The sequence below is a fragment of the Megalobrama amblycephala genome, linkage group LG1 (assembly GCF_018812025.1).
Source record: "Megalobrama amblycephala isolate DHTTF-2021 linkage group LG1, ASM1881202v1, whole genome shotgun sequence".
In the NCBI taxonomy this organism is placed as follows: Eukaryota; Metazoa; Chordata; class Actinopteri; order Cypriniformes; family Xenocyprididae; genus Megalobrama; species Megalobrama amblycephala.
In genome coordinates this window covers 70176943-70203074 of record NC_063044.1, presented here as the reverse complement: position 1 = coordinate 70203074, position 26132 = coordinate 70176943, and the positions used below count along the sequence as shown (strand labels likewise).

General features: G+C 38.1%; 1 protein-coding gene and 1 long non-coding RNA gene across 2 annotated transcripts; both read left to right on the top strand.

The window, feature by feature from the left end:
- The first annotated feature begins 6363 nt into the window (after window positions 1-6363).
- On the top strand, window positions 6364-14328 carry LOC125276712. Its single transcript, XM_048204544.1, has 7 exons — window positions 6364-7133; window positions 8428-8618; window positions 8783-9199; window positions 9459-9530; window positions 9652-9718; window positions 13240-13243; window positions 13362-14328. The coding sequence occupies exons 1-7, from the start codon at window positions 6887-6889 to the stop codon at window positions 14326-14328; spliced, it is 1965 nt and encodes a 654-aa protein (XP_048060501.1). The 5' UTR covers window positions 6364-6886.
- A 3784-nt stretch (window positions 14329-18112) lies between these two features.
- On the top strand, window positions 18113-25937 carry LOC125249108. The gene is made up of 3 exons (XR_007180500.1): window positions 18113-18325; window positions 18396-18477; window positions 25802-25937. It is a non-coding gene; the product is annotated as an uncharacterized LOC125249108 (long non-coding RNA).
- The last annotated feature ends 195 nt before the right edge of the window (window positions 25938-26132 follow it).

Genomic DNA, 26132 nt, shown 5'->3' with positions numbered 1-26132 from the left:
TCCTGTGTGGAAGATTTTAAGTGTAACGTGCTGATCTAACCGCGGGAAAACATCCTTGCCCAGCAGCACTTAGAAATCAATGAACAGCGCACATTTATGCCAAGCGATTGCTTATAAGCTAATGTTGATGAATTATGACTATGTTTTAGATGGCTGTAAGAATGCATATTTTAGAGAGGAGTCAGACAATGCTTAATCCACTCATTATTCCAGCTTTAAAAGTCCACTTGCAAAGTCAACGACTTCGCAGTTTTGCATTTTGTTGTATCTCAAGACAACTCATATTATAAAATAACTTTGACTGTTTGCCCTTTTGAACTCTGAAGTCTGACCAAAACTTTAGATAAAATGGTTCATTCATGATATTATTATAAAAATAGGAGAAAGAAAGTGTGCTCGAAAAGACTGCACATGCGTTTTAGCTGGAGCAACCTGAAACATAAGCTTTTAAATGCATTTTGAGGACCATGTGATAGTTCATCACAGATTTTGTTAATTATTTGAAATATGTGATTTAAATGTGAGTGTGCAAGGCTGCAAGCAGTTTTTGAGATTTGAAGTTTGTTTGTGTTACTGATGCACACAATATATATATTATTATATTATATAGTAATTATATAATATATATAAAGCTGGAATCAACACAGGGTGGCACAGAAATCTGCATTAGTTCAACATGAAAATGATTTTGACTAATGAACTGGACTGTTTTAGTGCCTGCAGCACAACTGAATACAATTGATGTGTATTTAACTGTATCTTAATTAAGATAAAGTACAAATTATTTGTATTCAGTTGTGTTACAGGCACGAAAACAGTCCAGTACTTTATAGTCACTCATTTTTCCCTATGAAAACAATCCTGGCTCCACTACAGTAGTGAATTAGATCAAGTAATACTGAGTGAATTTGACAATATTTGTATTTTTCTTCACCTCCTAAACCTTTATTGCTCAGCTTTGGTTCTGGTTCTCAAACCCCACAAACCTTCTTCTCCATCTTTGCATCTTCATGAAACACTGAATTTTATAACAAACTCCTCCGTAATTCAGATCTGTTGGACTGAAGCGTGTGTTTCTCACTCTGTTATGATCACACACACACACACACACACACATACACACACACACTGTGGTAGAGCTGCACACTTTTAGGGACTTTCCCTGTTCGAAGTTCACATTCGTTCATTCAAAGGATGTTACTGACACAAACCGAGAAAGACTTGACTAGATGAGATGACTGGACACATTGTCACTGTATGCTTTATTTCTAGTGAGCTTTTTTTCTATGCATTTTTTGCATAGTAAAATAAGACCCATGTTTAATTATATGCTGAAGTTAGCAAATCATTTTGTCATTTTTATATTTTAACCAAGATTAATGTATTCGTCTTCCCAATAGCCTATAACTTACTCATTATTTATTTTATTTTTTTAATATTAGTAGGCCTATATTGCGCAACACTATCATAGGCTCCGATGCAGATCAGAATCAGGGCCGGCGCTACCTATAGGCAGAGCAGGCAGTTGCCTAGGGCCTCGGGCATGGAGGAGGGGCCTCCTGCCTCCACTGCCGTAAGATCCCCCTAGCAAAAGGCTCTTTTTCCATTGGATATAAATGAATTCACAGTGATTCTCACTTGTAATGAAACCAACTATTGTCACCGTATCAAAGTGGGTCTCACCTTCTAAACACATGAAAAAAAGTTACGAAAATGCAACTTTTCTGCAGCTGACTGGCTTTAAGTCATTGAATTATGATTGCGCCGAAATGAACATCCTTCGTGAGGTGCAAAGCAAAACGCCAAAACAGGGACGCAAATAAGTGCAGTTCGTAATGTAGGTGTGCGAGTTGTCGTCATCTCTATTCTAAAAATAAACGTGTTCTGTCGATCGGCGTTATTTCTGGATAGATCATTTGCCGGTTTATGAGTTTAAAAGAGCACGAGCGCCGTCGACGCGTCCAGACTGCGACACTTTAAATTTGTGCTTAATGAATGACATCGCATCGGGAGCAGACTACATACTGAAGTAAAAGCAAAGTTCGTATTCAAAGTCAAAGAGCTAGAATATGCCATTACAGCACTAGAGTACTTTTTTTAATGTTTCAAAAACAGTATCTCAACTGTCTGTATCTTTTAAATTCTGCTGTTTACATTATTTTTCTAACGCAATACTTACTTTCGGTTTTCAAAACATACATATTGTTGTTATGTTTACTGAAAAATCAGCGTACAATTTTATAAAGTAATTAAGTATTTATGCTTAGAATTTTTCTTTTTATCTCTTTCACTTTTACCATATAGTAGTTGATTTGTGTAGCCTACACTCTTCTGTGGTTACATGAACATTTAAAATCCACGGAACCTTTACACATAACACAAAAGGTTATTTACTGTGGGAAAAAAAATGGTTCCACACTCTAAAAAATGCTGGGTTGAAAATGGACAAAGCCAGCGGCTGGGTTAAATGTTTGCCCAACGTGCTGCTGGGCAGTTTTTTTTTTTAACCCAACTGTTTAAAAATGACTATATGGCTGGCTTAAAATGAACCAAAAATTAAAAATCAGTCTAATTACTAGAGGCAACAATAATCAAAAGGGGAACATTTATTAATAAGCAACTTAAATGTTTATTGTTTAATTATTATTCATTAAACTTGTTAATACACTCAAAAAAAAAAAAAAAAAAAAAAAAAAAAATGCTGGGTTAAATATGGACAAACCCAGGGATTGGGTTGTTTTCACCCAGCCATTTTTTTCAACCAATTTTGGATTTATTTTTTTAGCCAGCAATATAGTAAAAGGCATGTTTTTGCTCATCCCCAAATAGGGGCAAATTTGTGGGGTATTTTAAGCTGAAACTTGACCAGACCAGTGAGTTATATTGCATCTTGTGAAAGAGGGCATAATATGTGCCCTTTAACCCAACCTGCTGGGTTTGTCCATATTTAACCCAACTTGGGTTGTTTTTAACCCAGCATTTTTTTTAGAGTGTAAATGTTCATTTATTAAACATATTAATACATGTTAATTTTCAGCATACTTTGGGTTTATTTTAAGTAAGCAATACAGTCATTTTTACACAATAGTTGAGTTAAAAAAAACATTTAACCCAACCGCTGGTTTAAAACACCCCAATTGCTGGGTTTGTCCCTTTTCAACCTAAATTGGGTTTTTTTTTTTTAACTCAGCATTTTTTTAGAGTGCACTACCGTTTACTGAAAGGTTCTTTGGGGAACCAAAAGTGGTTCTTTTATGGTATCACTGTGTAAAAACTCCCTTTTGGAACCTTTATTTTTAAGAGTGTGTAGTGCATATTTGAAGTATTGCATTGCAATACATATGATAATATAGTTTAAATTGGCTCAACAGGAGGGGAAAATCCTGTCCAAAAAATGATTAAGGCATGATGTTCATTTACTTAAGTGATTTTCCTTTTCTTTCATTTTACTGTAGGCCTACAGTTTGTTATCCCAAATAGTGGGTAGGTCTGTTAGGCTACTGTAAATAAATTACTGAAAAAATTACTACCAAAAAAAAAAAAAAAAAAAAAAAAAAGATAGCATCCTCAACAAACAAGAGATTACCTTAGTTAAAGTTTGATTAATATGGACATATAAAAATAAAACAAATATATATAAATGTGTAGCTATATAATTTTTTTTAATTTTAATAACAGATGTTTTAATAACAGATGTTAAATAAAAAGGTAAAGAATAAAAGGTAAGGAATAAAGTGCTTTTTATTAGGAGGGGTGTGGACCGGGGGCCTCCAACATAAAGTTTGCTTAGGGCCTCCAAATGTCTAGAACCGGCCCTGATCAGAATACAGGAGTTTTTTGAGTGACATGCAGATTCAACCGCAGGAGGGGCGGGACGGAAATATGCAAATTACTGACGATATCAGACAAGACATTGGAAGAGCAAACTGTCACTCTGACTGCCACACCTTCTTTTAGAGCTTGTTGGCGCGAGAGATCCTCGCTCTGCATCGAAACATTTTGTGTGTGTGTGTGTGTGCGCGTGCGCGCGTGCGCACCAACTGAGAGACGAAACTGACCGCGACTCGGTATTTTACACTTCAAGATATAATCAATGGAGCTGCATCAGCACACTATAGACAATTTATGTATCCAAAACAGTAAGAGTATCAAAATATGCCTTTTCATTCCATGACATATCCCAGGCGCGCAGATGGCACTGGGGACGGGGGGGACATGTCCCCCCCAGATTCATAGTGACCCGATCCGTCCCCCCCTACGAACGGGGCAGAGCAAGGTGACACACAATAATAATCTACACCGGTCACTATTACTTTGTAGTCACGTTCTCACTACACGCTGTTCTGCTGTCAATAAACACACGATACCTGACGTTTACGCTCTGTGTGTGTGTGTGTGTGTGTGTGTGTGTGTGCGCGCGTGCTTGGCTTGCTACGACTCCTGAGTGACGCCGGGAGGGTTGCCAGGTTACAACAAAACCCACCCAATTGCTACTCAAAACAAGCCCAGTCGCGTTTCAGGGGGACTGCTTCCCCGGTAAAAATCACATTTGGTGTTGCTTCAACCCGCGACATGAAAAACAGCCCGCGGAAATAGTGATGAAGTAGCCCAATTCTGCGGAAAAACCCATATGGAAAACCGCGGACTTGGCAACGCGGGGTCCTATGAGGAGCTGGCCTGTAGGACTTAGAGCGGTAACCATAGTGATCATATACTATGACTGAGCTGACACCGACTGAGTCGGTGATTTCGGAATGAAGAGACAAAAAACAATCACCTCGTTTTTAAAAAAAACAAACAATGTAAGTATCCTGTGCCTGTTGACTTTCCCATATGTGGCAGGTTAGATTTTTTTGAAGGAGAATAGCTAGTTTGACAATAATGCCCTTACGAAAATGAACCATATGGTTTTACTACAAATAAAACCAAAAAAATGTAGTCAAACCATGTAGTTAAACCATAGTTAAACCATGGTAACCACAAATTAACCATGGTTTTGCTACTCTAACCGAGTTTAACCATGGTATTTGTGGTAAAACTGTGGTTATATGAATGGTAGTCAATTAGCCAAACATAATGGAAATAATGTTTTATCTGATCATTTAACCCATTGTACTGTATAAATTGAGTTCACTGTCATGCAAGCCACTATAAAAATAATTATAATAAGTAAATGTGTGTGGTGCAAGGTTTATGCAAACAACAAATAAAGGCCTACATAAACTTTTGACATCCTCTTATAGCAGGAAATCATGTTTTTTTTTGTTTTTTGTATGGAGCAACGGAGGATATAGATTCTTAAATTATGGGCTAGGATGAAAAAAAAAATCGTTTGAAAGATATTTCTGTAAATTGCAACAAACTTGTAATTAACACTTAAATTTCAAATGTTTAGTTATTCTTAGACATTTGAAATAGTAGTTTTAGCCATTCATTCTCAGGAATATGTTGTATTTCACATTGTTGTGAAATTCTATAGAGGTATAGAAAAATTATGAAATTATAACTTCGGCTGTTCTTTGCTTTTTTGTTCATAATGATAGCCTTTCTATGCTGAGATAAGCAAATGTTTAAATAAAACATACTTTGCTAAAGACAAATTAAGTTTTGGTGGGTGATTGGCATACTAGTAAATAACAGTCTGATCATGCATTGCTAGTGGTGATCAGGTAGGCCTTTGTTTACCTTTGTTCATTGTTGTTTATCCGTGATTCCAAATAAGAATCCCCCAATGGCTTTTAAGTGCAAAGCATTAGCCCAAATTTTGCAAAGTAACTACTTGAGCACAAGTTAAAGCCCAAATTACGCCAAATAACTAATTGAGTTTGAATCATTTGCTGACAGCTTGGTCCCCCCCAGTTACAAATTCCTATCTGCGCCCCTGACATATCCTGCTTTAATAATAATAATAGTTATTTTTACCGCGTTAATCAGAACAAAATCCATTTGTATGACTGGATTGCGCATTAATTCGTTAGGTATAAATTAAAGGAAGAATTGCATACATTAGGCTACTGCTGAGAAAATCATATCTGAGATATTTTAGATATTTTACATTTGCTCAAGATCTCAAGAGCTGATGATGATGCGCTGCTGTGAGCGGAATTATTCAGTAAACAGAGAGAGAGGAGTCTGACACGTGATTGGACAGCGATAATCCACTACATCATCAGTCATATATGGACATGTTTCTGCTCAGGGCAGTCTCGATTCACTCACAAGTGTCAGAACGCAACAGGTTACGCGCCGCGCGCCACTGATGCGCGTGCTTGCAACCTACAAACACAGGCGATTTTATGCAAATGCAAAGTCACTGACAGACCTCAAGTGTTTGCCTTTCCTTGAGCAGTAATTATTTGTGTGATTAAGTGTTTTAGCCATCTGCAGTGTGTCTGACTATCAAACACAAGCAGAGGCGTCTGCAGGATTTTATCTCAGGATACGCACAGAAAAACGAAATAAACGATTGCACTGATGTGCGTTCTGTAGTTTTGGTGGGAACGATCTAATTGTGTACAAATCTACTGTCTCTTTCCTGTACCCACACAATCTGATGCACGTAATTGTTTAGATAGACGTTTCGTGGCTATTTTATTTTATTTATTTATTTTTTTCTCCAGTCACTGAGCATATTTGTCCCCGAGCGCATATTTTCACTTTCAGTTCACGAATGTTTCACTTTACGAGTCGGCATGTTTGAACCCTACGGAGCCCCTAAAGGGACATGGTGGTGAAAAAAAAAAATTGGAATAGGAGAAAATTTTACGTGGTGGTGGAAAATTTTTTTGGATGGGAGGATTTTTTTTTTAATGCTTTTTTTTTTTAAGCTTTTTGGGAGGAATTTTCTTTTGCGTTCCCCCGAGAAACTTTGCGTTCCCTCGCAAAGATGTTTTGCGTTCCCTCGCAAAACTATCTGTTGTGTTCTCTCGCGCAACCTGTGTTCTCGCGAGAGACTTCTGCGCGGTCACGGAGGTTTGCGCTTGAATCTTCACAGCATCACTTACGACGTGAGATCTGGATCGGCACAAAGCTGGAACAACTGTTGCAGCTCTGCGATGGAGGACGATCTGCAGCAGTTTTTAAAGTCACGAGATGTTCCAGAAGAGGACATCATTCACATGAAAAGAGACAAGGTGGGTAGTGTATCATTCAAGATCAATGGGCATATGTTTAACTAATATGCAAATGATAGCTAGGCTACTTTTAGTGAAGCGACCAAAGGTGTGGACATTGACATCTCTGTATGTGTAAACATGTAATATTATCCTTAAAAACCATAGCCACGTATGTATACACATAAGCTATGTTTGAATTATTTTTGTCAGAATATCACCACAGACATCTCACCTTTGTTGTTGAATCAGAATTGATGTACAGTTAACTGGTTCACTAGTAATGGTAAAAGACCTATAGTTGAGTGTAAGTTTGCACTCCCTTGCAAAAATAAGAGGAATAATTACAATTGCAATGTTTTTATATAGTAACTGTCCTGATGAAGCTGCTTTACGTAACAGAATATACTTGCGTTTATTCCACAATAACTTAAATATGACAAATAGGCCTGTTCAAAAAATTGATTGTTATGATGTTTAAATTCCTGCATGATCATTGACTGTATTTTTGGTGAGTTCATGAGGGCTCTTTTAGTGAGGTTAGATTAACTGTACCCTGAATGTTAATATTGAGCCCCATTTTAGAACCAGGGTGGCATGCAGATAAACTTTATTGTTAAAAAAACAAATAAATAAATCTACACCGTGTTAACATATTATTAATTCATTAGTGCATTTACGTCCTTTTAGAACCAATCTATTAAATTAGATCTTCTCTGCACTTTCAGATTGACAAGTCTGTGCTCTCTGTTATGACTGATCAGCAAATAGCAAAGTATATTCATTCATATGGTGACCGACTGGCTGTGGTCTCCTTCTGTCAACGAACAGCAGCCTGCACTGATAAAGAATCTCTGTTACAGAATTTGAGAGATAAAATTGAAGCAAGGAAACTGGGATCAAAGTCAGCTAAAACTTTGAATGTTAAAGCATGTGTCTTCCCCAAGGAAAAGAATGCATTGTCAAGACCCAAAAATGTGTCTGCAGAAAAAACCTCCAGAAGAATTGAAATTGGATGGCTTCACTTCTGCCGTAATGGATACCAACAAGTGAGGACCAGTAATGGTGGTGGCACTAGACATGTGACAGTTAAAAAAAAAAACAACTGTTTTACAAATCATGGAAATGGGAAAGAATCTTTTTTTCCCAAATGGCCAGTCACCAAAAGGTCCAGAGACAGACTTCACTTTTCATGTTTGTGATTTTAAAAGAAACCAAATTCCCTTGGATAGCACTGTTGGAAATCTGTATGAACAAACAAAACTGAAAATGTTGAGATTTTACGTTTGCACTAAACAGGAGGTGTGTCTCACAGATGTAGAATCTTTATCTGATGGAGAAAAAGAGGAATGTAATGAACACTCATTACTACAGGATGGAGTAGACAGTGATACTGAGAGACCTGCTGCAAAACTGTTATCACATGGACGTGACAGTGATTCTGAGGATTCAAGCATACATTTATTGGATGACAGACTTTCATCTAACAGAGACACCAAGAGGAAGGTTAGTAAAATCACTAAAAGTTTATTTAAATGTATTTTGGGCTTATTTTTTTAATATAGTTACAGATGTGTTGTAAATTAACATTTAATTTAGCTGAGTGGCTATTAATATCATTAATTCAGTTGAATGGCTGAGTTAATCATTGAATATTGCATGCTCTTCAGAGACAAGAAAGCATTAGAGCACAGAGAACAAGAGGAATGGAGGGTGTTCCACAGAGTGGTTTGACCTTCGAGAACACGGGGATAGAGACACCCAGCACTTCACACAGCTCCCTTTCATCACCTAAAAATACCAAAAGAGCACGCAGAGTCCAAACACTCTCAAGCACCTCAAGTGACGACGAGGAGAATTGTGAATTGTGGAATCAAAGTGTGCAGCAACCGAACAGTCCACAGCATTCACATGAGCTCTGTAATGTTCAAAGAGGCTATGAATTAATTGACTTGACCAATCAGATTCCTACACATCACAACAATATATTTGAAACCGATGGAGATGATGACACAGTTGAGTGGAATGAAGATGATGAACTTGGACAAACAGATGAAGACCAAACAACTGTGATAACATTGAATCTGGTAATGTGGTCCTAATGGACCAAATGGTTCACCATACATGTTAAAAATAAAATATTCAGACTATAAACATTAAATGGGAATTATAAAATAACTTTAAAACTACAATGTACATCCTAATTATAATAGAAAACAAATTCAGGGGGCTTTGTGCATCTACCTCATCACTAGGCAACTGTTACATTATCAACAGTGACACTTTTTTATGTTTTTGTAACAATGTGTTTGACTTTCATGCTCTGTATGTGTATTGATCATCCAGAATGCAGAGCTGAATGAAGCTGTAACTGAGGTACCATCACCACTCTCAAGTAATAGCAATGCTGTACTGCTGGTAAGAGAGACCAAAAATGTGTTTTGCATGTGGAGGTCCTTTAGATCAGCTGTTACATTATCAAGTGATACTACTTTTTTCTTTTTCTTTTTATTGTTCTGCATGTTTATTGATCCCCCAGAATGCAGAGATGAAAGAAGCTGAAACTGAGGTACCATCCCCACCCTCAAGTAATCCTGTACTGCTAGGTAAGAGAGCCCTTTAGATAATAGAATCCAAAAACACAGAATTGCATATTTTTGTAAGATTTATCTTTTGTTTCTTTAGAAAAGAAAACTATTTAACAGATTATACAATAAGGAATAAAGAAACTACAAAAACTTTATAGATCATATACATAATCCTGTATGACTTTCTTTCCTATGTGGAATACAAAATGAGAGCTTGCAAAATATTTTTTCCATGCAATTACAAAGAATGGGGACTGGACTGTGTCAGGAAAATATATCTTAAGTTATTACTCCATTGTTAACTCCAGTATACAGTTGTTAGAAACTACATGATTTTTTTTATTATATACATTACTGTGCAAAAATGTTAGTATTTTCACCCCCCAAAAATGGATTTAAGCCAGTTATTTAAATCTTTTCTGTAGTGTGTCATTACAAAATATCATTTTACATTTCCAAACATTCCTTTTGCCATTAATTGTAAACAAGCAAACAAAAAAATAATAGTTACATGAAAAAAAATGATTTACATTTACATACTCAATGTATACAATATGTTGTAACTGATTCTAACATGACTTTTGCACAGTTGTGTATAATAAAAGTATCAAATCTGGAAAACTTGGAACCAAACTACTCCAAAACTAACTAAAATACAGTGCATCCATAAAGTATTCAGCGGTTTACTTTTTTCTACATTTTGTTTTGTTACAGCCTTATTCCAAAATAGATTAAATTAATTATTTTCCTCAAAATTCTACAAAAAAAAAAAACCCATAATGACAATGTGAAAGAAGTTTGTTTGAAATCATTTATATCTTTTTATTAATTTATTTGTATTCATAATTATTCACAGCCTTTGCTCAATACTTTGTTGAAGCACCTTTGGCACCAATTACAACCTCAAGTCTTTTTGAGTATGATGCTACAAGCTTGGCACACCTATTTTTGGGTAGTTTCTCCCATTCTTCTTTGTAGGACCTCTCAAGCTCCATCAGGTTGGATGGGGAGCATCGGTGCACAGCCATTTTCAGATCTCTCCAGAGATGTTCAGTCGGGTTCAAGTCTGGGCTCTGGCTGGGCCACTCAAGGACATTCACAGAGTTGTCCCATAGCCACTCTTTTTTTATCATAGCTGTGTGTTTAGGGTCGTTGTCCTGTTGGGAGATTAACCTTCATCCCAGTCTGAATTCCAGAGTGTTCTGGAGCAGGTTTTTATCAAGGATGTCTCTGTACATTGCTGCATTCATCTTTCCCTTGATCCTGACTAGTCTCAGTTCCTGCTGCTGAAAAACATCCCCACAGCATGATGCTGCGACCACCATGCTTCACTGTAGGGATGGTATTGGCCAGGTGATGAGTGGTGCCTGATTTCCTCCAGACATGACGCTTGCTATTCAGGCCAAAGAGTTCAATCTTTGTTTCATCAGACCAGAGAATTTTGTTTCTCATGGTCTGAGAGTCCTTCAGGTGGGCTGTCATGTGCTTTTTACTAAGGAGTTGCTTCCGTCTGGCCACTCTACGATACAGGCCTGATTGCAGAGATGGTTGTTCTTCTGGAAGATTCTTCTCTCTCCACAGAGAAATGCTGGAGCTCTGTCAGAGTGACCATTGGTCGCCTCCCAGACTAAGGCCCTTCTTCCCCAATTGCTCAGTTTGGTCAGGCTGCCATCTCTAGGAAGTGTCCTGGTGGTTCCAAACTTATTCCTTTTACGGATGATGGAGGCCACTGTGCTCATTGGGACCTTCAATGCTGCAGAAATGTTTCTGCACCCTTCCCCAGATCTGTGCCTCGATACAATCCTGTCTTGAAGGTCTACAGACAATTTCTTGGACTTCATGGCTTGGTTTGTGCTCTGACATGCACTGTTAACTGTGGGACCTTATTTAGACAAATCATGTCCAATCACCTGAATTTAGCACAGATGGACTCCTATCAAGTTGTAGAAACATCTCAAGGATGATCAGTGCAATCAGGATGCACTTGAGTGTCATGGCAAAGGCAGTGAATAATTATGTATGTGGTTTTTTTTTGTTTGTTTTTTTTTAAATTTGCAAAGATTTAAAAAAAAAAATTCTTTCACATTGTCATTATGGGGTATTGTTTTTAGAATTTTGAGGAAAAAATAATGAATTTAATCCCTTTTGAAATAAGGCTGTAACATAACATAATGTGGAAAAAGTGAAGTGAATATTTTCCGGATGCACTGTAAATGATCAAAAGGTTATTTTAGTTTTTCTCAATTGCAAATTGGAATTTGGAACTTTTTTTCTCTCACAACAAAAAGTTCAGATCTCAGAACAATTAGTTTCTTGTTCATATCATATTTGAATTACTTACATAAGCAAATTGCATGTGCTTTGGCACACAACCAACACCTTTCAAGGAACTCCTGCAAGGACTTCAGATGACGTCTGGATCTAAATGCACATTCCCAAATTTCTATATAACCTAACTATTGTTAATATGTAAGTCATTTTTCCAGGAGCTCATTGCTTCTACCTTCAATTAAACTGCTAAAAGTGATTGTAAATTAATTGCCTAAATTATTACATTATTAGCTAACTGCATTCACTTAATTGTAACGTTGACATGCGTTCTCTGTAAAGCTGCTTTGAAATGATATGTACCGTGAAAAGTGCTATACAAATAAATGTGAATTGAATTGAAATGAAGAGTTAGTACAATGATCTGCAATTTGCACAATAACTAAATGCACATGGCCTGTTGATCAAAACTATAAGTTGATTCTTAATGAAAACTATCAAACTCTTCACAACTTATACACATTCTTTTTTTGCAAACCCATCACATGCAAAAATAATCCATTCAGTTATCAAAAGTTATCATGCTATATTCCAAAAATATTTTTGAGAATGCTTGTAATGTCTGGGGGAACATCACATCCCTTAACTGTATAAATGCATGTCTTTATACAGTACAGTAATTTTTGTCAAAATGTGTTGTATGTTAACTGAAAATACTCAGTTGCTTGCCATTGAAAAGAAAGACATAATAGAGTGTGTAAAATGAAAAAGCAACTGTGAATGTTCAGTTTACATGCGCAACACATTTCTGCAAAAATAAATGAACTGGGTAGTTTTCCAAAAGCATTGTAAGCCTAAGTTGATCATTACATGACATTATTGTATAGTATAGAAAGCAGTCAATCTAAACAAAAAATAGAAAAAAATTAAATAAAATATAATAAAATATTTATGTATATGGTTACTACATTTACTTAAGAGTTACTACATTTTGCAATACATGCAATAGAGTTCTGATGATCCAGCAAACAGTTATGACAATTGAATTTACAGTTTAAACTTTAAAGAATTGAGAAGTGATTGAGAACAAGTATAGTTATTTTTTTTTTATAAATAAATGCCACTTTACAGTGACACAAAATAAAATCTTATTCAGATTAGACAACAATATGAGGGTAGGAAAATTATTTTTACTGAACTAATTGTTTGAATTTTTTAATTTGAACACACATTGTAAAAAACAGTTCTAAATGGTTTTTACCTTTTTCTAGATGGGTAACGAAATGCTTTCCGCACCAGAAGATTTGCCATCACATTCAAGAAACCACCTTTCTCCTACAATTTCATCTGGAAACTCAGAAAATTCAAAAGATGTGCATGCTTTAATACACAGGGTGAAGGTTGTAGAAGATCTTCTGGCTGTGTTCATGGATAGCAGCATAATTCAATCAACTCTGAAGATGGAATTTGTAAATGAGAGTGCTGTAGATGATGCTGGAGTGTCCAGAGAAGTTTACACTGCATTCTGGGATCAGTTCCTTGAACAGTGTGAAGGGGAAGATGAGCGTGTTCCTAGACTGAGACCAGACTTCTCTGAAGTTGAATGGGAGGCAGTAGGAAGGATCTGGGTAAAAGGATTACTTGACCTTGGTGTACTGCCAGTGAGGCTTTCCAGTGCTTTCATTGTAGCATGCATACATGGAATTGACTCCGTCAGTGATGATGTCCTGATGTCATCTTTCCAAAACTACCTCTCTTCGACTGAACGATCTGCTGTTGCAAAGGTCCGTCAAGGCACACTCGAGGAATGTGATGAAGAAGATTTGCTTGACCTCTTCACAAGAATGGGTTCTCATTGCATCCCTCCAAAAAACACCATGGAAGTTGCCATCCAAACAATGGCTCATAAAGCAATTCTTCAAGAGCCCAAATATATAATAGATTGCTTCTCCAAAACCATGATATTTGCACTGCTGAAAGTACCAGACCAGGACAGTCTACTGTCTCTCTATGACACAAAGAAGGCCACTGGTAAAAAAGTGGCACAGCTACTTCAAACAACACAAGAGATTCGATCTCAGAAAGAACAGATGGTATTCAATCATCTGCAACGGTATGTCAGAAATGCTGATCAAGGCAAAGCAGAAAAATTTCTACGCTTCTGTACTGGTTCTTCTGTCATATGTGTTGACCAAATCAAGGTAAGCTTCAATGCAGAATCTGGCCTCTGCAGAAGACCAGTTGCTCATACTTGTGGAGCAACTCTTGATTTACCATATACCTATAGTTCTTACCCAGACCTCCGCACAGAGTTTGATAACATTCTGTCCAGTGATTACTTTGAAATGGACATCCTGTGAATTTGATGCTGCTCAGGAATAGTTCATAGTCATCATAATCACTCTTTTGGAACTTGACAGTCTGTAGTTATTATAAACTTGTTGGCAACAATCTACATGAAGATTCTTTTTTGTGTTTCATGGGTTAAAGTACAGCATGCTACATTCGACAGCAGTCTTTAGATAACATTTCATTTAAATGGCCCCTATAACTAATGATTTGTTTTACATTTGATTTTCATAACATGGAATTTACTTTCAAATAGGTTTGGAGTTTTCCAATAAGTGGTCAGGTCATTCAAAGCACATCACCAGAGCTGTTAGTACAGTTTAAGTGTTATTTGTTGTATTCATTTTGTTTACACAATATTTTTGAAATATACTCTACAGCTGCAAAGTGTTGAACAGATGGCTGAGCTGATTTTCATCTTAAGCAATATCACTTTTGTTGTTAGTACAGAAATTACTCTGAACAATCAACTTTTTTTGTTAATTACATAAACCACAGACAGTGTTATACTGATAAGTTGTTATTTGGTTCTTATGTTATTCATGTGTTATGTGTATTGTGTTTACACAGAAAATAATGTCTCAATAACTTCTCAAAGTTAAAATTTTAGGAAAGTTCTCAGAATCTTTAACTTTGTTTATTCCATCAAGTTTAAACACATAGTTTACATGGTGTTACAGGTTCAGATTTGTCAGAAATAAACATATTTCCTCTGTGGCTTTTCTGTGCATTTATAAACAACTTTGTAAACAAACTCTTTTGCACATGATGATTTCATTTTTAATGATGTTCATGTATTGTAATTCTTTATAAAAACTTTCTAAAATATTGTAGGATCCCCCAGGTGGACAGTATAGTCTACAATGTAAGCACAATATAATGCAAGTCCGACAATTTAAACACATTTCAGATAAAAAGGACCTTGCAGTTCTTACAGTAATGACCTGATCACATCTCTTAAATGCATGTATAAGTTCACAGCTTGATACGGGTCTTTTGGAAGGCTCAAATGAGACTCAGAAATTATAGTGTTGCACAGTTCATTTACATCTGGATCACATGGTATGGGGCGTCGGAAAGTGCACTCATTCTTGCAAAATTGAATACTTTCAGTGTCAGCTGAGGTGAGGAAGTCTCTGGTGAGGTAGAGTTCAGGCAGTCCATACATCACACTGGGCCGACCACTGGGGTTGCTGATGTTCTTTGATGGCCTAATGGTGTGTGTATTCCAAACCTGTGCAGTGTCATCCAGCTCATCCTGCAAAACAATACAATAATAAAAGAAATTAGGCAAAACCTTTAACTGAATTACTCAAAAAATAACATTATGCCCTCATTTACCCAGTGTCTCATTGTTTCAAACTTACAGACATAATGTGGAAAACAAAAGATGGTGGCCTCTGCACTGAATATCCACAAAAACAAACAAACAAACAAACAAAAAAGTAATATGCGTTGTATGTGTACTGTTTGGAACAATGTGACGTGAGTAATGACAATTTGTTTTATTTGGATCTCTCTCTCTCTCACACACACACACACACACAGAGAGAGAGAGAGAAGCATCACAACATAATTTCCATTTAACTCACCTGGATGAGTCCCATGCAGCAGAACTGGAGCAAACTTTTGTCCAAGAATCCTCCATCGAAGTATCCGTTGTCTCTGAGCTCAGCAAACAGGCAAATCCAGAATTCCATGCATTCCTTGCGCAGAAACCCCCACCAGTACTCGATCCTTTGATTGGCAGTACTTGCACCATCCAAATAGCTGTCAAGAGATTCATCTGCGTGATTGATGTGAAAAAAACGCTGAAAGTCTCTAACATGACCATTTTCAGTTCCAAGATCCCCCTAACAACTCTTGGGCATCCTCCCAAACGCTCCACCGCTTCAATATAGTAACCGCCTATAAGCTTTGGATCGCTACTAGTTGTGTATGTGTTAAGCCAGATAATCTTCCTCGAAAAGCCGTCAATGCAACCATTGATACAAATGCCATATGGTTTTAACTTATCGTATGAATCCAAATGCCAAATGAAGTTTGGTCCCTTCGCAAAGTAGTTGCGCCGTCTGAGACGTCTGGCTCTCCTCATTGAAACTCCTGTAGGGTCCAGCTCCTTAAGTGCCACGCGCACATCCTCTTTTCTCACACGCAGACCCTTCTCCCTGCATTTGGCGTACATCCATCGATACCCATGAAGCTGCCCAGAAGACTGCAGCTGATTACGGATAAAATCAACAAGGTCCACTAAGCTCGAGTAATTTTTGCGTCGAGACAATCCTCTTTCGCGTAAAATCCTTTTCAGGTGTCTTTCACTTACGTCATAACTGTGCCTCGAACTAAGCACTGACCGCATTTCTTTATATTTGAGTCCAAGTTCAAAATAAAACTCTATGAACCTCTCCATTATGAACGTGAGCTGTCTGAACCACGACCAGCGGGAAACAGGAAGTGTTTCGCCGAACTCATAACAAGGGAACACAAGCAACTTTGCGTGGGAACGCAAAACATCTTTGCGAGGGAACGCAAAACATCTTTGCGAGGGAACGCAATCTTTGCGAGGGAACGCAATCTTTGCGAAGGAACGCAAAACATCTTTGCGAGGGAACGCAAAACATCTTTGCGAGGGAACGCAAAACATCTTTGCGAGGGAACGCAAAACATCTTTGCGAGGGAACGCAATCTTTGCGAGGGAACGCAAAACATCTTTGCGAGGGAACGCAAAACATCTTTGCGAGAGAACGCAATCTTTGCGAGGGAACGCAATCTTTGCGAGGGAACGCAAAAGATTTGAAAAAAAAAAATTCCTCCCATCCCAATTTTTTTTCCACCACCACGTAAAATTTCCTCCCTTCCCATTTTTTTTTCTATCACCATGTCCCTTTAGGGGCTCCGTAGAACCCAGACCAGAACCATCAGAGAGCACATTTAAGAGGATTCGTTTCTCCAAGCACAATAGTCTTAGGTATTTTTGCAAATGTTTCAGTCGAGTTTAGCTGTTTTAGAACTCATTTTGAGACGTTATCTGTAATTTTGTCGTGTGAGGAAAACTAAACTAGCCAATCTTTCACCCACAGCTACACATTTGACTTTACAACACACAGATGCTTAACTTTATTTATTCTCATTCTCTCTTGCTTTCTCAATATGTCCTGCCATGAGTGTATATATTAATAATCAATTTTAAAATTATGTTTAAAAAAATCATTAATAAGCACTCTTTCATGGTACACACATCTGCAGAAGTCACACGAATATACCAGAATATTCTACTGTATAATGAGTTTAGACTAACTCATGTTCCCAAGCATCTGAAGTGGCATAAAAACAAGTTGAAATACATAGAAAACAAGACCATCAAACGAGTATTCAGCTGTCTTCAGAGGAGGAAACCAAAAACCGCAGATTCTCCAGTTTCTCTAAACAATTAAAGCAGAACTAATCATATATGTAATTGATTATAATTCGTTGTAATTAATTCACAATATATGTTTAATTCCCCCTTGGGTTGTTATATGCATAATAATTAGACATAAAGCTTTATGATTAATTATATACCCATAAATTGATTAAGTAACTGTACTTATCGCTACACTCATCTGTCGAGTAATAAAAACTCCTTAATCACCGCAACGCTTTTACATTTCAAATCCATCAGTTCTCGCCATCTAAAGCCGAGCTAATGTTGGTTCTTGTTTTATTACGAGCTCTGTCGCGTTCTCTTTTCTCTAGCAGACTCTCCACTGTGTTTGTTTAAAACAGGCGATTCTCCAGAGGTTGGAGATTTAGCTGCTCCTGCTCCTATTTCCCTGTGGTATTGAATATCAATATCAGTATCGTAGGTATAGTGTCAAAGTTAGAAATTCCAGTATTGTGACAACATGAAATTATACATATATTTCCTTAACACAGCATTGTCACAAACACAGAAGAGGACAGATGAGGTGAGCAGCAAACAAACAGTGCTTTATTGGAGGTATTAGAGAGCAGGCTAAAAGTGAACAGGTAAGAGGAAACAGTCACTGAATGGCAGATGGTGAACTTAGCTGGTGGTAATACAGTCCATGTATTGCAGTGAAGACGGTGATGCAGGCTGAGTGGAGAATCCAGGGAAACGACACAAGGAACAGAAGACAGGAGATAAATCAGGATCACTGGTAAGTAGTGATGGCCGATTTCAAAACACTGCTTCATGAAGCTCAGAATCTTTATGAATCTTTTGTTTCGAATCAGTGATTCAGAGCGTGTATCAAACTGCCAAAGTCATGTGATTTCAGTAAACGAGGCTTCATTGCGTCATCACGTCAACAGATTGAAATTGGTTCATCGGTAGAGGGCGATGATAAAGTGAAAGTGAAAAGAGAACTATTGAACAAGTTTCTGTGGGCTTTACCTGATCTCTGATCAGTTTTATACATTTGTAGATGTTTTAATTAGACATTAGAATAATTAAAATGAATAATGGTATAGTTATTAATCTCTTATTTGCCTGTTTATCTTGAGCCATTGAACAGAGAAACAAGCCTTGAAAATTGATAAAAGAACACATATTACACACACAATCTATATTTAATCTTATTAGATGATTAGTTAATTGCATTTGATAGATTTTACTTTCAATAAAACATTTGCAATACATTTGTAAAAGGTGTTTTTATGCATGTTTGGCCTGAGTTTTGTTGCATTTACACTGTTCTGACCACTAGGGGTCACCGTGGAGACAGGTGTCAGATTGTTTTGAAGCCTCGACACATTACGACACATTTGCTTCAACTGCTTCAGTGTTTCACGAAGCCTCGATCTGCCCATCACTAGCTAGAGTAACAGGTAGGGTCGTGAATATTATCACACAAGTTGACAGACACTAGACATACTGATACACATCGACAGGACCAGACAAGGGAGTGCAGGAGAAGAGAGTCTTTATGGAGAGTGCAGGTAATGATGTGCAGGTGTGGATCAGGAGGGATGCTGGGAAATGTACTGTGGGGAAGGTGACTGAGCTGGTGGCTGATAAGCATGCATAGTAGGAATATTATTAGATACAAACATCTGGCTTTCACTTGTCCACATTGGGAGCTTAACCCTCTGGAGTCTGAGGCTGATTTGGGGCCTGGAGAAGTTTTGACATGCTCTGACATTTGTGCTTTTTTCAGTTGTTAATAAACATATTAATGACAAAAGTGTCATTACACTGTATTCAGCACAAACTAGGCTACCACAATATGTGAGGAACATGTATGTACATGTTTGTATTTTTGAAGGAATAACGTTTATGCGTGGTTATTGAAAAAACAAAAAACTTAAGTCACTGAAATAAGGCCAATAAATATATTAAATCTGTGTTTACAAGACTTCTGGGTATTTGAGGTTGTAGGCTAGAGTTTTGCTTCAAAATTATGTAAAAAAATTATCCTTCCTACTTGTTCATATAAAACAATATATTGATTTAGTTTTTGTAAGACACTTTTTGTCAAGAAACACAGTATGCGTGGAGGCGTGAATCATCATGAATAATGGGTCATTTACACCTGAGAAGACAAAAGATTCGCATAAAGAACTTCTAATGGTGCTGCATAATAATGAGGCCTTTCAGTCAGGTAGGCTGTGAAAAAAAACTTCTGTGATGTCTCAAGCTCATCATGGTGTATATGAAACATACAGAAAAATATTATTACAATATAAAATAATGGTTTTATATTATACATTTTAAAATATAATGTATTTCTGTGATGCAAAGAATCTGAATATAGGCTTTTAGTTTAAAAGCATGCACATTTGGAGAAATATTGGATTCTCATATGTTTATGTCAATTTCTATACAGAGGAGTTATATTTATTTAATATTCAATGTCATCACAATGAGCACTGGTGTTTTCAATTCATACTTGCAGCCGGAGGGCGCTCTGTGCACATTTAGTCCACAAATGTGCACAGAGAGAAGAGAACATTTCAGGAACTAACGGCATGTATGTCTTCCAGAGGTCGCTAACCATGGCTTTTACATACAGATAAACACTTTTCACGACAATAAATACATGATTGAGACGATGTATGCATGTGTTGCCTCAGAATTTGCCTCTGAATAGCGCTGGCTCCGTGGGCGTGGCCGCATTAGCGGATAATGATCTGTACAGGAATGTAAGTTTCCACCCACTAGCCCAACGACGGTATCTAGTGGTCTGGTCGAAGGAATTTCACGTGTAGGTCCTCTGGCACTTCTGTAAAAATCATCTTAATTTAATACAACGTTGATTTCTAATTCAATTTTGACTTCGTGATTAATTTGATCTGACTCCAATTTATAAATGACTCTAAGTTTCACAATTCTCTGATGTATCAGCTGATCATAAGGTTAGTTGTGCTTTAATTTAGATCTTTGATTAGTCTGGATCTCATAATTTCAATTATCCGTTCATTACAGACCCATATCGCTTAGAAAAGTCACTTCGGCCGTTTTAGTTCTTTTCATGATCACAAATTCGCCAGTTCTGGTCTTAGTCAGAGGGTGCAGAGTTTACTAATGCATTTGAGTCGAACCGCCACATGCTTGTTCATACAAAAACACAGTTTTCTTAGTCACGGTACTGCAACTTGCAAAGTCAGATGATAGACAAAAATCAAAAAGTCAAATGATGTGCCCACATGCTCCTTTCATTGAGCTTTTAGTTTTAATCTATCCTGACGCAGATTTGTGGAAATATGGACTCTAATAATCTACTAGTCATAATGATTTTAGAGGAATCCAAGATAAATCAAGATTAACATTTATTAATTTGCCAGGCAGGATAAAACATCAATAAAAATAATTAAAAAGAATACATCACACAACTGATCAGCATAAAATACAAAATACAATTCAAAACAAGATATTAAAAAGAATTTCAAAGAGTCAGCATACCTGGCAAATAGAGAGATACATACAGCAGTGGTGCGGGAAGCTCTGACTACAGATTCTTCCTTGAGTGGGTTGCCAAATCCCTTTAAATACCCAAATCTTAACAAAAGGACAGTAAACATTTAGCACCCAAATATTTATGCAACTTTTGTTGGACCCTTTCTAGTGCCCCAGAGGGTCACACGCCTGGCTTTGGGGAACAAACAAATGGTTAATAAAGATCTTTATTGGGGCATCTCCCACACCAGGAGAACAGGTTTTGTTGTCTTTATTCTTGTCTGTTCTATTGATGTGGGAGTGAAACCATCTTGCCAGTCACACCAGAGGTAATTACATTGATGTCACTTAAAACAACTAAGATAGTAGATTTGTGAGGTTTGCATGGCCTGAGGAGAAGGAGCGGTGTGAGGAGTCAGGAACTCAGCTTGTCCTGAGCTCTTTCTCGCAGATCCTCACTTGAGATTGGAGAGTTTTATTGTTTTATTACAGGATAGGAATCTTGAATTCAGTCTTGGTAATCCATCCTTACAGGAAAAACAAGGTCTACACTTTTTAAAAACCTAAAAATATAGACCCAGTTTACTTTCCTGCGGCTCGCAGAATGAAGATTTTCCCTCCTTATTTTAATGCATGCAGAAGGATGAAATCAAAAGTTCTTTTAAGCCTAAAAGCACTTTCACTATCAAGCCAGAAGGCAGCCTTTAGAAAAAATATTATCAAAAGGCCAGCCGACAGCCCAACTGTAAAAGAAGCCCCTTAGCAAGTAGAAAGAACTCAAATTCAAACTCAGGAGGTGGAGGAAGAAGGGGCAAGGGCAAATGCAATGTTGCCCCCGCAATGAGAGGGAATCGATCACAGACGCTATTGGTGTACGTGATCAATCACCTCCTCAAACCTGCTTCTTCCTCCTCGAGTCCAGCCGTCTCTGCGCCTGCCCTGAAAAGAGGAGGTGCTTGAGTGGCCATACTGGACCTCTGGCCCTGTCTCAGAGCCTCAGCTCAAGATGGGCCAGCCTCCTGATAAACTACATGCTCAGAAAAACTATACAGGAAAACAAGGGGCCCTATAATACACCCGGCGCAATGCGACGCAAGGCGCAGCGCAAGTGAGTTTGCTAGTTTGCGTCTGGCGCCGTTCGCGTTTCCCCGTTCAGCGCCACGTCCTTAAATTAGTAAATGCATTTGCGCCAGTTAGTGCACCCATGGGCGTGCTGGTCTAAAAAAGAGGTGTGTTCAGGCGCATTGCCGGCGCATTGCTATTTTAAGGAGCTGAAAATAGACTGCGCTATAGACCAACTCAAACCTGGTCTAAAGTCTAAAGTCTAAAGTCAATGGCACAATATTTTTTTGTTAGAGCGCGTTGGTAGATAGAAACTGCACCTCTGGGCGCGTCCACAGTGCGTGTTGACTTTGCTCATTACACACAGGGATGCGCATCACACAAACATGCCAAATATTAAAAACAAAAGGATTACAGTGTAAAAGAATATTATTGTGTAGGCTACATAAATATAAAAATGTAATGATGAATAGTCATTGCGTGTATTAGAATTAGGCTACCTATTTTCAATTCAGCCTATTACTACTTATAATGATGAACGAAATTGGCTAATTAATTGAACAATCGTGCCAATACACACACATATATATTAACTGACTCATCGCATGTACGCCATGTAAATAGCAATCCGCCCTGCCGCGAGCGCATCTCGCTCTTAAAGGGAATGGGAGATGACACTCTGATTGGTTTATTGAACGTTACGCCCATTACTCATTAAGAGAATAGGGACAACCCATTTCAAAAATGCGCCCCGGCGCACGGACCGTTTTTCCATCGTTAAAATAGCAAAAGTGGATTTGGACACGCCCTGAGTGCACCTGCGCCGTGCGCTTTACACTTTGCGTTTAGATTGTTAAAATAGGGCCCAAGGTCTTATTTTAAAAACATAAAATAGACCCACCTCATATTCCTGCAGCTAAAAGACCGAAGATCCCAAAACTCTTTTTTACATAAAAAAGGATAGAATCTAGGGTTCTTTAAAACCTAAAAGATCCTCTCACTATCAAACCGAAAAAGCGGGCTGACAAAAATAATTACTATGGGCCAAGCCATCAGTCTGACCATAAGAAGTATCTGAGCATGATATAAAATACATATACACATGCATATAAATGCATACATCCTATATATGTATATATTCACATGCACACTCGCTTCTTCCTCCTCCCGTCTGTCTGGCTCAGATCCAAATCTGAATGGCCAGGGGGTTTTCCATGCTATCCCAATCTCAAACGCGGAGATCAGGAGAGAATGGAAAGTCTATGGGAGCTGCAACATTCATGGACAGAAAGGAACCGTTCGTTGAGCCGTCCGCACGCGGCCCCTTTCTTAACGCGCCCTCACGGAAGCCGCAGCCCGCCGAAAAGTGCGTCCCAAAAACACAGCAGCTCTACATACCCCAGCAGCCAGAGGAGCGCTCACTATCGGATGCGGAGACATCAAACACGGACGTCACCATCATCTACTCATCCACGTAGCCCCGGGGAAGCTGAGAGAAATATAATTTTCTCAGACTTCCCAACGAGCTCACCTGCGAGCCCTATGATTGCAGCCGCCGTATTGCCTCAGCACACACAGGGCAACAATCACAGCCGCAGATGCAGACACCTCCTCCCTCGGGAAGAGTGTCAAACGAGAATGGAGCGTCCCAACAGGAGAGACGCTCACAGTGAACCATAGATAAACACACATAGAAGGCGCCCTCAAGCACCGTCCATGCGTTCGCTCCTCTCCAGACAGAAAAACGCGTGTCAAACCCCTGGCACACGGATGAACACATTCTCCTGAACGTTTGCAGACATAAAAGGAGTAATTTCCTACCGGAGTTTGTGAAATAACGGCACGAACAAAACAGTCCCAAAAAGATGAGAAGATGTTGATTGCTTCCTCAGGCGCTCCCTTTATACGTCACGGTTCACGCCATTCGACGTCATAGGCTGTCGCCGGCCAATAGGATTGGAGTGTTGTGATTCTTGGCATTTCGAACACCTGTCACGAGTGACGGATCCCCATAGCGCAATCAGCGCAGAGTTGAGTTCCCTATCGAAAGGGAACCAGGGATTAGAGGGAGTAGCACATGCAGGCCTGGATGACAGAGGACAGATTCTGTCTAGAGATGAAGTTAAGGTGGAACATAAAGTGTCTGTTGCTGTATTCACATCCAGAGATGAGAATTGTGTGGGTGAGGGCAGGGAGGATGATACAGCAGAGAAAAGATCAGAAGAAGAAAGAAAGCGTAGGTTTCGTCTGAAGGTAACTGGTAGAGGTGTTGGTGGTGAACAAATGGGGAGTTGTAGATTAAAAGTAATGAAGAAATGATCGGAAATGTGCAGAGGTTTACTAAAATGTTGTCAGTGATGCAGTTGCGCATGTAAATGAGGTCAAGTTGGTTGCCAGATTTGTGTGTACTTGTGGTGATGAGCCGACTGAGATCGAATGAGGCTAGAAGAGAGAGAAAGTCTGAGGCAAAAGGCTTCTCTAGATGAATGTGCTACGCACGGCCAATTTGAAAATTCTGTGCGACTGCCATTAGGGGGCGAAATTCGACAATCATATCCTAATGTCGTGTGCAGTGAAAAGGCAGCTTTAGTCTCCTTTTTTAAAAAAGCTTACCGTGTCCTAACCAGACGTGACAAAGCTACCAGAAGACAAAATCAATCATAAATCACAGCCAGTGTGTGGGCGGACTCTGTTCGCAGCTAAACAAACGAAATTAAACAAAACAAAATTAAACCTTAAAACATTATTCAAAATATATACTCAGTGACTTATACAATCTTGTCATAAAAAAAAAAAAAAAACACTTGTTTGAGCTTTGCATAATACTAAAATGGTTTGAGCTTGAATATCATTTTGCATGACTTTAATAACCATGATGAGAGCAACAACGGATAATTTACCTAGAGATTTTGAAAAGAAATGAAAGGAAACAACAATGTTTAAACTGTAAGTAATAAATTCTTGTCATTGTGCATTTATGTCCTTGTTCCCTCAATAGCTGCAAAATCTCAGAAATATAGAAACAATTTTTCAAAAATAGAATCCTTTGTCGTGTCGCGGCTGGTTAGGAGTCTTTGAAGTGGTCAAAACTCTTGAAATTTACATTTTCCTGGAATGATCCAACAGAACTAACATTCCCAGAATGCCCCACAAATCAAAAATGACTAAATGGGTTTTAGTCGGCTAAACGTGAAATAAATGTAAATGTAGAAAAGTCAAACCTCAGGAAATGTGCTCCGAACAGCAAACTGTGTGTTTCTGCTGGATAGTATATCAGAGATGTGTCTTGTTTTCTTGAACTCTTGATGTATTCTTTTTCCACTATATTGTGGGCTTAAATAAGTGTACTCGTGTTACGTAAGATGAGTGTCAGCCAATCAGAAAGGATCTGCATGTTACTGTCTGATCTCTCTAAATCACACGACTCTCAGAACAAACACCACATTTATTTATTTTCCTATTATCACATTAATTTACCTATTAAATTATTTATTCATTCATTTATTCATTTTTAATTTCTACAGGTTTTCTCCAGGATTCTGTGGTGAAAAGTAAAGGTATGAGGAGGAGCTCAGCGAGGGGACAAGGCGTGAGAGGACACACTGGATGTTTTCGCTTCAGCGACGCAAACAGCCTTCATATTTTAAATAATTAAACTAATGTAAATGATAACGTTTTATGAATCAGAAAGCCTATTTTCAGACATTTACTGTAATCTACCTGATCAGAAAAATTATTTATTAGGAACATTTTCTGGGGTACAAAGATTTTACTGGGGCACGTGCGACGCTCCTGGTGTGAAAAGAGAGAGACCGTGGAGTGATAATTATAAAATGATGTTTCACAGGTGTAACT